Here is a 14,564-nt window from a genome sequence, read left to right as displayed (position 1 = left end):
ATTCATTATTTGATGTTTACATAGATTTGCCTGGATTTCTAGAATTAAGTAAAATTATTGCATAAAGATTACATAGTTTTCTAAACAAATACCCAAGTATAAGACTAATAAAAGAAATCATTCAAACCTTTCATGATTACCATAATTTTCTTTAATATTAGGAAATGGGAAACTGTAATATTAGGTGTTTAATTAACTCTTTTGCAATGGGCTTGATATAACATGCATGAATTTTTGTATATATTTGCACAAAGTGTTTTATACTATAACTTTTGGTGCAGTATGTATGCCTTTACAAAATGTGGTAGACTTTTAGTAAAGATTACAAGTTTTTAACACAAAATTGAATTTTTTAATGAAGTATTTTTTGTTAAATACTTGTTTGTGAACAAATTGAATGTGTTTTGTCACTCATATGAATGCAAAATAGCTGTTTTATTCATAACATGAAATTATTTTTCATCTTAAATATTGTTTGTGTAATCTTTAAAAACCTCCTAAGTCCATTTTAAATGATTGTTTTCAGTAAGACTATATATTATCTTAATTTTTCTACCCTAACTGTGGAATCTGTCAATTTAACCAACTTATTATCCATCATTATTATTATTATATATGTATAAAAAATGCTTTCTTTCCCATTACAAATTATAACACAAAAGTACAGATGTTCAATCTCCTTAGCATAAGTCTGATAAAAATATATATATTTTATAATTTTTTTTTTATTATTATTATTATATTGACCATCTACTTGTAACTGGTTAACATTACATAACTTGTATTGATGTGGTACACGTGCACTCATGTTATGTACCCAATAATATAAAACTGACTTTGTCTTCAAAAAGTTATTCTTTTTGTGTGTGTTTTATTGGACTAGTATTTCACAATATGAAGTCACCTTTTAATTATATTTGTGTATATACATTTAATAGTTAGAAACAAGTTATTAAACTTATTTTTATTGAAATATAGAACGATAAAGAAAGAAATTAGGCAAACAGTTGTATCTTCTAGCTACAACTTTTGAACTTGGTTGCTGCTGGTTGTAGGTTGCTAAGCCTCTTAAAATTTTGCTTAAGAAGGATATGAAGCAATATTCTTTAGGTTTTATATATAAAGATGAACATTAAAAAAATCATAAGTTAATCTTGTTAATACCATAGAATTTCCCAGTAGTTTATCAAGTTTAGTAACTAATCTAAAGTTTAGGTCCACAAAAAGTATGAAATACTGAGTAGACTAAAGAACAGCCTACTTCCTTGGAACCTTGGTTTGAAAGAACATGGTAGCCTTTTAACAGAGTAAAATCCCTAGGAGGACGATATAAGTTGTCGATTGGTTATTCTCATGTTATGTATTGAAGTAAGTGTATATAAGGGACTGTTCCTAAAAATTGAAAAGAGTTGAACAGGACCACTGTGTTTGATTCAGTACATAAAAATGAGATTCTGGTTTTATATTCTAGTTTGTCATTATTGACAATTTAATTTCCAAATTCACACAAAACTATGGACTTGGTATTTTTAACATCACAAGCATCTAATATGAACCAATGCTGCATTTAGCATATTACATGTCACACAAAAATTGATGTTTGAGTGTGTGTGTTTTTAATATTCATTTTTAAATTGAGAAGTTGAATAACGTATAATACAAAAATCAATTTCCATTTTTGTTTTTCTATGATGACTTCAAATTGTAAACAATTGTTTAAGTAGCTTTCAACTCATAACAGTATACATCTATTTGGAATTAAATTTTAGTTTGGTTGCTATTTGAACCATTTCTAACTACTGTCTGTGCCATTATAAATTGTAAATCACTTAGGAATGTACAGCTCGTATGTTATTGAATTCATTACCCACAAGCTAGTAAAAGGTGCTAACATGCATACCTTCTGAAACCATTTTATTATTATTATTTTACCTGATCTATTCTCAACTAACCTAAAAGATTCCAATTTTTACATTTTAATCAATTTTATAATAATAGAAAATAAACATGAAAAATAAGAAAAAGTATTTACCTAAACCTTTTTCTTACTGTTGATAATTTGACATTTAACCCTACTTTTTTATTTTAATGGTAGTAATGCACTAAATACTTAATTGAATAATGCACCAGGTAACATAGACTAATGGCATGCAAAAAAGTAGACAATTTACCTTAAGTCTCCCAATTTTTCTGGTTTTCTAACTCTTGTGAGCTGTTGAAAATCCATATAAGGTATTTAACTTTCCAATTGAAATAAAGGTTGTACTCTTGAGTGAAATATACAATTATCTGTTCAGAACACAACATTGTACTCTACATCATTTGATAAATGAAAACTGGCTTTTTAGTGGTTATATTAAGCATAAGAGAGAACTATTAACAAATCCTGAATGGGGAGGATGTGATTTGATCTATTGATAGTTCTGTAACCAAAAAAAATTGAAGGCTATAAAAATTATGATTTGTCTGAGCAGTGACTATTTTATAGTAAATAACTTACATTCAATCTCAGTTTTTGTAGGGGTGGTGGATAAAATAGATGCCTAGAGAAAATGTCATACTTGGGGAAATTTGTGAGTTTTTTTGTTTTTTTATATTTTATTTTGGAGTTAAGAACTTTATACTTGTATACTAATGAAATATGGTTTATAAGCTAAGATTTTATGCTATACTAATTGGTATAGTATAAACGAAAACTAGTTTAACTTGTGAATATAAGGCACTAAAACTTTGCATCATACAGTAAAGGATACCCTGGATAAGGTTAGTTTATGTTTTTAAAATTTTATTAAATGACTTATGTCAATAAAAATTACATCAAGATGCAGTTTATAATTTAATGTTTAATACCAAATATATATTTTTATATTTTTTTAGTTTCTTAACTTCAAAGGAAATGTGAAGAATAAAATGCTAAACATCAATTTTTGTTTGTCCTGTAGCACCTCCTGTTATCATATTCTGCAGTTTATATTTTATTTATTCTTACCAACCAATATGTATAGCATTTAATGAATTAGAAAATCAAACTGAAATTTGAGATATTGAGAAGCTAGAATATAAAATAGGAACTTTGATCCATCCTTTTGCTGAGATTTTAATACATTACCCTCTTTAGTAAAGTGGCTTCTCCAATTACTCTATTATTTTATAACCTTTTGTTTATCCCCAGTCCACCTACTTCTATCAACTGCTTACTACCAACAGAGAGAGAGCAGTTTCCTATGTATGCAAGTCTCATAATTGTTTGTAAGTAGCTGGAAGGAGAAAGGAATTTCGCTAGCTGTTGAAGTGTGATGACCAAGTTATGCTGAAGAGATACTTTTAAGTTTTATATAACTTGTTTAGAAACCGAGATGAATTACAGGGATTTTGTTTTCACTAATATAGCATGTTGATAATTTTATTTTGTAGAATTTATATTTAAAGTCTACAAAAATTTCTTTTCATCTTTCACTCAGCAGAATAAGTGAGGCTTATGGCAAGGCTTAGCATGTACAACACATGAGCAAAAATTGCAACACTATAAGTATTCAAAATTCTTGGTTTTTCAAAGTATTTTACTTTTGCTCTTACCCAAGTGGGTGAGGGAAAAAGAGGTACAGTATTTAAAAACTGTTAATAATCTTTTTTTATCTGGAAGCTCAAAAGTTGTTCCTTCCTGCTCCATCTCAGACTTGTACTGCTCCACTGGTATGATGGGTATACAAATATCACTTCCTGTACCTCCATCAAGAGTCTCTTTTGCATCAAGTGAAGATTCTTACGAAGTTGACTACTTCAGTTTAATCAAGTTGACTAGTAAATGTCTACTATTGTCTCTGTCCCCATCATACCTTCTGGTAACTGTCCAGTCTATTTCTTTTGACTCCAGCTTCTGGTGTCTTTTTGAGTTCATCTTTTTCAGCCTGCCATCTTGACCCAGGGCAGGATCTATGAAAGTCAACATACCTCCTCATAATAAATAAAAATGATATGGTCATAAACCAAAGGGTTCTCCTCTACCTAAGTAAAAATGACCTCTTTGGTACAGTGGAACTGCTGAGATTTCCATTCTAATCTGGGTGACATTAAGGCTTTGGTTATTATCATGTGTATCTCTTTCCTTACAGGAAACATTTCTGAAATCTGCTAATACAGTCACCTTTCACCAGTTTTCTCTATACTGAAATGACAGGTTGTGTAATGAGTAAGTGCATAGAAAGGTGGTGCTGCTGGTTGACCAGAATGTGCCCACCTTGTTTGTCATTTAATATACCCTTGGATGTAGTAGTCATCCCTGTTTCTTTGGATTGTACCATCACTGTTTGTTCTCTGTACCTGTCACTTGAAGAGACTTATGATCAATCTGGCCTTGATGATTTTCTTAAATAGTTTCCATCTTCCTTTTTAATCCTGGGAGATGTTCACAGACACAGTCCTCTCTGGGGTTGTGCTGATATTGATGGGAGGAGTTGTTCCAAAAAGTATTTGCTCTTGAATAACAACCTTTTTCTCTTCCATTCTGGCTCTTATACCTATTTTCATGCATCTATTAAGTTTTGTACTGCCATTGATTTATCTACTTTCCTTCCCTTTTCTTTTGCTTTTCTTGAAGAGTTTACAGTGACCCACAGGGAAAGGATATTTTTCTGTTGGTTTGAGTGGGTTTGGCCATGACCTTTGTCATCTGATCCCACATCCCTTGGTAGAAATTGGGCAAGTACACTAGCTCTCTTCTACCACTCTCTTGGAACATAGTCCTGCCATCAGTAGATAACTTTGTGGTATTAGTGACTAAATGTAACATCTAGGCAGTTGCTCGATTTATTCTTAAAACCTAAGCACATTTTCTAAGGAATCTTGTTCATGATGGAGACCTGCCTACCAGGAGACATGGAAGCCTCAAAAACAGGCCTGGGATATCCTTTGTAGGTATCCCATTCTTTCCAACTGCATTGCTTTCCAGTAGGTTCATGCCCATGCTCTGCAGATTAGACATCAAAATCAAAGGAAATATTGGATTAAGTTTTCAACTAACATCTATTCTACCATCAGTTCAAAAGTCATCTGGAAAAAGATTTGGATTGTCAGTGGGTAGTATTCTTCCCATCCTCTTTCTGTCTTGCTCTCCAATGGCCAGGAAGTTTCTGATGTACATAGCGCTGCCAGTACTCTCAGTGAGGGTTTTTTTCATATATCCAGCACTTCTGTTTCTTCCCTTCCCTTCTTGGCCATCAAGTTCCAGGCAGAGTGATTGTGTCTTTAATTTTGGGCCTATTGTCACAGCGACTGTAATCACTGTGTTAAACTGGTGGAACTCAAACTTGCTTTTCAATGATTAGACCTGATGAGGTTCACTATAAAATGCTGTGCCATTTTTCTCCTGTCTCTTTTGCTATTCTGTTTTTAACTGGATCTGGCAAGATAATGTTTTTCCTGATGATTGGTGCCAATCTATTGTCCTCCCTTTCTCTGAATCAGGGAATGGTTCCAAGATTCCTTCTAGTTATTATCCAATTTCTTTGACTAAATGTGTTTTGTGAAGTCTTGGACAGGGTGGTTAATGTTCATTGTGTTTGGTTTCTCGAACTGAACAACCGACTCTTGCCTTCCTATTGTAGATTCCATCAACAGAGCCTCACCATGGACCACCTAATTTGGCTTGAAACTTTGATCAGGAAAGCCTTCCTCAATGGAGAACATCTTGTTTCTGTGCTCTTAGACCTTGAGAAGGCTTACAACACTACATACATGGAGATACAGCCTTTTGCAAGACCTCTACTCATGAGTTGTGTGGCCATTTACCCATTTTTATTTGTAACTTTTTACTGTGCTGGGTTCATCTCCTTTCTGTTCTATTCCACAGGAACTTGGAGTTTTTTAGGGCTACATCTTGAGTGTTACACTTTTCAATATCAAGATTAATGCTACCACTAAACAACTTCCTCTTCCTATTGAAAGGATGGTTAATGCTCATCTTGTTTGGTTTCTTGAATCAAATAACCTCCTCTTGCCCACCCAGTGTAGGTTCCAATGACAGTGCTCCACCATGGACTACCTGATTCAACTTGAAACGTCAATCAGAGAAGCCTTTCTCAAATGAAAACATCTTGTATCAATATTCTTTGACATTGAGAAGGCTTATGATACAACATGGAGGTATGGCATTTTGCAAGACCTCCATATATATGGGTTACAGAGTCATTTGCCCATTTTTATTAAAAAAATTTTTTAATGGACAGGAGATTCCAAGTTTGTCTGGGTTCAACACTTTCTCATTCTTTTCTACAGAAACTTGGAGTCCCTTAGGACTGTGTTTTAAGTGTCACACTTTTCAGTGTAAAAAATTAATGTCGTCACTGAACAACTCCCTCTTGCTGTTGCAAATGGACTCTATGTCAATTACTTTCGCATCTCATGTCAGCCGTCGAACATGAGGTATATTGAGCAGTAGCTACAGACTGCCCTCAATTGTTTACTGCAGTGGGCCACAGCAAACAGCTTTACCTTCTCTCTCTTTAAAACCATTTGCCACCAATGGAGTATTCATCCTGATCCTGAACTCCGTATTGGTGAAGTTTTGCTGCCTGTGGTTCCTTGAGACAAAGTTCTTGGGGCTTATCTTTGACCACAAGCTGACCTTTATACCACACATCAAGCAGCTGCAGGTCAAATGTACAAGAGCACTGAACATCCTTCGTGTCCTCTCTTCCACCATCTGGGAAGCAGATTGATGTTCTGCGCTACAGATATATCGTACTCTTATTCGATCAAAACTCAACTATGGATCACTGGTCCAAGGTGACACTGTCTACCATAGTAATGTTTTTAGTTTTTTAAAGTCTATTAATCTTTTTAATGCCATTTAAGTTTTTTTTAATTTATACATTACACATTTTTAATGTGTCTCTCTCTTAAAAATCACAATTCATCTAGTTCAATTTTAAATTAGAAACTGGCTGAAACATTAAATAATTCGAAACCAGGACTGGAAAAGCCAACTTCAGGTGACTGACGCTATTTTTTGTACTTACCTGTTAGTGTTCCTGGCGAGTTATGATTATTACAGTTATGCTACAGAAAGTCCTTTACAGTTTGAATTACTGTAGTTTTTCTTTTTCTCTTGATGTTGTAGACTAAATGTAAACATTGGTTTTATGCTATTTGTTTTTCAAACTTTGTTTTGTTTTACCTTAATTTCCTTTTATGAATTTTACTAAATGTACTTTTAACTTTTTACCAGATGTTTGGAGCAGATAGCCTAGCTGCTTTATGCCATAAAACACTAAATCAACCAACCTCCTTCTGTTGCAAGTGGGCTGTGTGCCAACAGCTTCAATATCTTATGTTGGTCATTGAACATGAAGTTTTAGGAGTTGCAGTTTCAGACTGCCCTCAATCACTTATTGAAGTGTACCACAGCAAAATATTTTACCTACACCTTTTCCAAAACCATTTGCATACATTTTTGCCATCAGTAAGGTCTACGCACCAATCCCAGCTATGTCATGGTGATGTTATTCTTTCTATGATTCCTGAAGCAAAGTTCTTGGGGCTTATCTTTGCCTTTAAGCTTGCTTTTATTCCTCACATAAAGCAACTTTCTTCACTTCTTCAGTTCAGAGTTTGTATATGGTATCATGAACCTCCTCTTCACTTTCACCATTTGCAACTTTCTCTACAGTGTGCTACCAAGTCTTGGTTCTTACCTCAGCATCCCACCTTGGGGTTTGTTTTTCTTCCTCAGTGAGCCATGCTCTTTCAGAATAGACAATCTGCAATTTCTTCTTTTTGCCTTCATATCCATGTACAACTGGATGAATATGGTTTGGCAATGAATGGCATTGCTGTACCCAATGATCAGCCCGTAACTACTACCATTCCCAGATGTGGCCTTTCCTTGAGCCATCTGAAGGTGAATACTCCTGATTGGAAGTATGATCTTTTTGCTGAACATCTTTTGAACCATCCTTCTATTTTCATTTATACAGATGCTTCTAAATCAAGTTATTCTGTCGGCTCTACCATGGTTTGTTGTGGTTCAGTGGTTGTTCACAGGATCCCCTATACAGTTTGTGTTCACTGCTGAGTTGTATGCCAACTTAATTGTTTTTAAATTTTTATAGGCCATTGGCTTTTTTATGCTGTTTAAGTTTTTAAACCTCCTTTTGGAGTGTTTTCTTTTTGGTGTTTAAGTTATTTTTATCTTGTATAATATTTTATTTTTGTATTTTTACAGTTTGTTTCGCACAGATAGCCTTGTTGCTTTAAGCTATAAATCTCCAATCAGTCATTTGTCACTTATGCTTTGTTACTCTTGAGAAATTTATATTATGGTATATCACATAAACAGTTGAATGACACAAGGGGGGTGATTTGTTGCCTTGTCAGTGGATTTCAACTTCATTCATTGATAGTGAAATGTTTAGCAGTTCAAACTGTCAAGAGAAGTATATTGAATCTTCATAAACAATAATAAAGAGAAAAGGGCACAGCTGTTTATTTTATTTCTGATTTTACAACTTTTCATCGTACTTTGATTTGTCTACTGGCTGAAGATTCAAATATATTGCTAGAGTAAAGGTAATAACAGATACTAATATAAAGTTTTACTGAAAAAGTTTTGTTTCTTTAGGAGGTTTTTAAAATTATGCAAATGAAATTTGAAATTGCTGGGACAAAAAGTATTTTTATTCTTATTTTGAAATTCACTTTCCACATGAACTAGTAAACAAAAAGATTCCTATGTTCATGGATAAATCTTTAGTAAAACTATTTCATTAAAAACTGATTTTTTTGTGTGTATAAATATCTAATGTTTACCAGAAATATGCCAAATTTAGTGAAGACGCATATACTGTATTAATAGTTATAGTGTAGAAACTATAATGAATACAACTTGGTTATAAGGTCAGTCAATTTGACTAACCCCTTGTTGATAGTGTAAGAGCAAAACACTACAATTTCTGTTTTACACTTTTTTGTTATCTATGTTTTATGACTCCAAAAACTTCTGAATTTATCCTTTCATTCAATCCAGTGTGAAATTAATTTTTAGGAAAACATGTTTAACTAAAATATCTTTAGAAATATGGTTTATCATTACTGTCTAGATAAACTTATACAGAAATAATAACTCCAATTTTCTAATGAACAGTATGAAATAAATACATTTTTCAAATGAGAAATGTCTATTTTGTTCTTAGACCAATGATGCGCTAGTTGCCTCTCTTCTTCGACTGAATGATAACCATTGTCACGTGGAAGAGTCAGAGAGAGCTTTAAAGAAAAGTCACAAGTACAGTGAACTTATTATTTTGTATGAAAGAAAAGGACTACATAAGAAAGGTCTGTCTGCTTAGTTCTTGATTGGAATTGATAATTTTACCAGTTCTGCTTTAACTCCAATATATTCAAACTTTCAAGTGTAATTACTGTATAGTTTTGCCAACGTAAGTGGCATTACAGCTATCACATGTTTTTATACACAATTCCAGAATGCATAAGGGGAGGAAATAGCTTTTTAGATCTGAATAAACTTTGTATTTTGAAAATTGGTTTAAATATCATTTGTAGTTGCCTAATTAAGATTGATTGTTCCGTTTTTAGATGAGTAAAGTTTCTTAGTCACAAATTTTAAAAATAATTAAAACATTTTATCCACAAGCTCAATTACAAGTTATATTTAAATCACTTTTCAAAGTGCAAAATATATTCAGAACTAAAGACCTGTTACCTCCCCTTATGCTTTTATGACTGTATACAAATACACACATTGTGGTTGTAATGGCACTTACATTGGCAATATTACATGCCAATTACACCTGTGAGCCTGCAAACATATGGGAGTACCAAACAGAAATTATTGGAATTATTTTAAATTTGGAAACTTCACATTCAGCATGGAAAAAAATTAATGTTTTGTCTTTATTTTTGACCAGTATAAGTAAATATTACGTATTTGTGTTTATGTTATGGGTTTAATATCTGTGTATGTGCACATGTGCAATAGGTTTGAAATTGGTACTGCTTCTAATATGGTAAGTTACCTCTTCTCACACAAATAGCTATTCTCATTCAGTGCTGTTCTCTGTATGCAAACATTTTTTAGCATGCCACAAGCCTTGAACTCCCATTTATCTTTACAATAAATGGTTCAAGTGTTTTGCATATAAATCATCATGCAACAACCCTCCACCAGCAGGAGTACAACACTCCTAGTTCATGCTACTCCCTTTGTTCACTTCTACTGAATTATCACGTATCACTTCTTGTTTGGTAGTGCTCATGTTGCAATGTTTAGCTTCGTGCTCTTTTCAAGTGTTTTTGTTGTTGTATTTTTGTATCAATTTCTCAATTTTGTATCAAAATAAGATTTATAGTTCTATTTTAGGCTGTGCAGATCTTGTCTGAACTTAAGTCAATTCAATTGTTATAGAATTTGGTTGATAAGTTGAACTATTTTACTTTTTTATCACAATAGTATCCATGTATAATCCACTTACACTGTTGCATGCATTACTGGAAATGTATCCTGAATTTCCAGTAATTGTCTTCTCTTTATATCTCCAATAAGGCACCTTTCCTTTTCTCTGCATATAAACCCTGTCATTCACTGAAGGTACCTCATCTCTCAAAGTCTAGAACTATGCCTTGTACACTCATCTTTCTCTCTCACTCTGCTTTGGTTGGCTTTGTTGTTTTTATCAGGGTATCATTTTCTACCTGTTGCCATCTTTGGTGAGTTTGTAATTTGGTAAGCTTTCCTTCTCTTGTTATATAACTTATTTTTCAGGGACTTGTCCCACACTTTGACCATTATCCCACATTGTGATTAATGGTGTCTATCCAGGTGTACTTCAATTACTTAAAATTGTACTAAATTCTACATACATTGTAAGGCAATGTTGACTTTACTTTTATAATTTCCTTGACCACAAAATGCACACTGTTCTTTACAATCACATAAACTAGAGATGGGGTGTTTCACAAGATTGCTTTTAGGTTACTTGTAGTAGCATATTTTCTTCATTAATAAGCTCATTCCAAATCATACTAATCCATGGGGTTCAAGGATAAAGCAGAAGGGAATAGCTGCCCATTCTTGCCATTCTTTAGATTGAAAAAATCATGTTTAATCTGCTTTTGTGGTCATCAGTTGTACTGTTTCTGGTGTGGACATTCATCTGGACAAGCCACCACATTTTATCCTCTTTTTTAACTTCCAATAAAGTCTGGAAGTCCTTACCACTTTTCAGTTTTCAAACTGCTGAGATGGTGGACCATGGAGGCATTTTCCTGAATGGTTTCATTACTGTGTGTTTCATAAACCACAATCACATTCATTTTGAGGGCAGGATAGTGGTATTCTGTTAACCTTGGACGACAAGATACCCTTCAGTCTGACACTTCCTCTCTGTATGAGTCTATCCAAAGGAATGTTGTAGTTTTAAAGTAAGCCATCAAAATTGCAGTTAACCCCCTCAATTAGGATCTCTTATCATATCCCCCACATAGTTGTTGGTCCTTAGTTGCTGTGTTTTGAATTACGAGCTAAAACTATCAATGTCAATCCTCACACATGTATTATAGGTGTTTCTCTTCCCTCACTTAGGTTTGCCACACCCTCCCACCAGTGGCACAGCAGTATGTCTGTATACATGCACTGCTAAAATTCAGGTTTTGATACCCATAGTGGGCAGAGTAGCTTTGTGCTTAATTCTAAAGAAACAAAATCCCTCACTCAGTTGTATCCTTATTTACTTCTTGTATTTTGGGTCATGGTGGTAAAATTTGCAAGTTAATACTGTTCTTGCACTGTTGCATCCCAGTGGCACAGCAGTATGTCTGCAGACTTACAAGAAGCCAGGTTTTAATAGTTGTGGTGGACAGAACACACATCATCCATTGTGTATCTTTGTGCTTAGTTACAAATAACCAAACTTGTGCTATCCTTTGATGTTTCTCTTATTCTGATGGTAATTTGATGGGAATAGTTCCAGTCTGCTTTGCTTTAAGAGAGAGTTTATATTACAAAAACGTTGTTTTGTGTCATGTTCACTTACAGGCAGGTTCAGAACTTCCTGTTGACTGTAGGTACCTTAAAATTGGTGGTTTTTTTGTAGTTTTGGCTTTTAATACTGCAATGAGTATAATGATACACCATATATTTTCTGCAGCCTAATTTCTCTTACAGGAGTAATTATGGCTACAAAACATAGTTCTATTTGTTAAAGCTTTACATGAGCAGTTAATTCAGATGAAATTATAAAAACAAACCACTAACAGAATAAATTCAGGAAAGTGGGGATGTTAATCATTTCTAAAGTTTTTATTGGTGTTTGTCAATTAAAATTAGGAAATCTGAAACCCTATCTCCATGTGTATTATGGTTTTGAGTGTGTACTCTTGTGTCATGGGTTTTGAGTGTGTGTGTGTATGTGTGTTATCACCCATCTCTGTGAATCAGATTTGTGAAACTGTGAACTCTACTAACATTTGAATGTGTATATGTAATTTTGCTTCTAGATGATTCAGTTAAATATTTGACTTGTAGATACATAGAACTCTACTGTCTGTCTTGATATTTTAATTATTGAAGCTATAAAAGTTGAGGTTGTATTTGTTCACTATGAGATTTTTGAGATCAGTTTTCTCTGATATAACTATGGTTTTAGACACTAATTTTTGCTTGTGAATATATATTAAAGGAAGGTAGTATTTTTTATCCTTTTTCTATGAGAAATTAATATGTATTTGTTTTCAACTGTAACAACTTCAGGAAGAAAGGTAAAAATATTTCTGATTAATCATTATCGAAATAGCTCTTGAACTTCTGATGAGGCAAGCCAGAAAACCAGATTCTCCTTTAAAAGGTCATGAACGGACAATTCAGTATCTTCAACATCTAGGTGAGAATGTTGTAAAAAAAACTTAAGATGCATATCGTTTGTATGAAGAATTGCTAATGATTCTTGGTTTAGTTATCTAGGCTAAATTGTTATCCTCATAAGTTTTAAAAATACCTTGTGTTTCGATGGAAAATAAGCTGCTAATAACTGTTCTTCTCATTTGTATACTCTGAAATTGAATTTATATAATCTAGTTTAAAGTGTAAATTATACTTGTTTTTCACGTCAAACAAATTGTCTACAAATCCATTAGGGCTGTAGGTAATGGAGTATGTTCTGTGACACTGCATCCTGATCATCCCACAGATTCTTGTTTGGTATCAGTGTTCTGGTCATCAGAGAAGTTGGTTAAACTCCTCCTGTTTTTTAAAACCAACCATAAACAATACCAGCATAATACGTATGAATTTAAGAAAAATGAAACTAATTTTGGTTTTAAATGTTTCTTCAAGGATTTCTGAACAGAAAAATGTTTTTTCTAATAAGATGGTAGTATCTTCAACTATTCAATGTAAATTGTACGAACATTTGGACAATACAATGTGTATACCTAAGATAGAATCTAGTATATTAATTTGATTATTTGATTTTTCTCAGGAGCTGAGCACTTAGAACTAATATTTGAGTTTGCTAGTTGGGTTTTGAAAGAAAGTCCAGAGAATGGTCTAAAAGTGAGTACTATTATTTTTAGTTTTTGTAAACAGACATTTTTTAATAGCAGAATTAACATTGTCATTATTAATTGCAAATAAATTTAATTTTAAAGTCTATTTATAGAGAAAAATATAGGCTTTAATAAAGGACACATTTTGTAGATTTTTACAGAAGATTTGCCAGAGACTGAAGGACTACCACGAAAAGAAGTGCTGGAATATTTAACAAGGACAAATCCTTTTGTCATTGTTCCTTATTTGGTATGATTTATGATCTTGTTTATCTGTTAGTGTTTACTCACAGCAGTAATCTAGGTTTCTCAAAATGAGTGAAAATTAGGAATGTAAACAAAAAGTGTAGTGGGTGTACATATCAGCATTGTGATAATGATAGTTGAAACAATATAAAAAAAAATCTACAATGAGCATACAGTTGACCCCTCCTCATTAACATCCTAATTGTGTTCTTGAGAACTACAATGTTATTGGAAATGACATTATTGAAAACCCATTTCTCCAATGGTATAATAGTGCAAGTTGAAGCTGTGTTCCAGCAGCATTATTTAACACATCATATGACACAATGCAAAGTATAGTACAATAATGAAAATAAGAATACATACCATGGTACTATATTGAAAAATATAAAAGTCAAACTGGCAGTGTTTGTTTATTAGGGAGTAGGTGTAGCTGGGTCATTCACTTATTTTTTCCTCCTTCAAACACTAAGTCATTTGCAACTGTCTTGACCAATTCTTTTTCTCTGTATAAAATTCTTTTTATTCTGATAGTTGTCTTATCTTGCCTGCTCAAGGCACTGCTTCACTTGCAGTTGGGTTATTCTCAACAAAGATTGCAAGATGGTTGATATTATCAGTTACCTTCACATTATACTACCATCAGAAGTTCCTGATTGTAAGATATCTCATTAAATAGCTTAGAAATGTTATGATGTAGATAATATGCCTTGAAGGACACAATAATCCTCTGATCTATTGATTGAATGAGAAATGTCATG

General features: G+C 33.0%; 1 protein-coding gene across 6 annotated transcripts in view; it reads left to right on the top strand.

The window, feature by feature from the left end:
• Positions 1-14,564, top strand: part of LOC143244611 (vam6/Vps39-like protein) — a 68,910-nt gene that overhangs the window by 35,114 nt on the left and 19,232 nt on the right. For all 6 annotated transcript variants that reach the window (XR_013025236.1, XM_076489601.1, XM_076489602.1 and 3 more), the window contains exons 16-19: positions 9,189-9,330; positions 12,807-12,893; positions 13,491-13,564; positions 13,709-13,807. Coding sequence is in view for 5 of the 6 variants with exons in the window: in XM_076489601.1 (XP_076345716.1) it covers positions 9,189-9,330; positions 12,807-12,893; positions 13,491-13,564; positions 13,709-13,807 (402 nt within the window). In the remaining variant the exon portion in view is untranslated. The remainder of the gene's footprint in view (positions 1-9,188; positions 9,331-12,806; positions 12,894-13,490; positions 13,565-13,708; positions 13,808-14,564) is intronic.

Source organism: Tachypleus tridentatus, chromosome 2 (assembly GCF_004210375.1).
Source record: "Tachypleus tridentatus isolate NWPU-2018 chromosome 2, ASM421037v1, whole genome shotgun sequence".
Lineage (NCBI taxonomy): Eukaryota > Metazoa > Arthropoda > Merostomata > Xiphosura > Limulidae > Tachypleus > Tachypleus tridentatus.
Note: the sequence above shows the minus strand (reverse complement) of the source record. Positions and strands in the feature narration are given on the sequence as shown.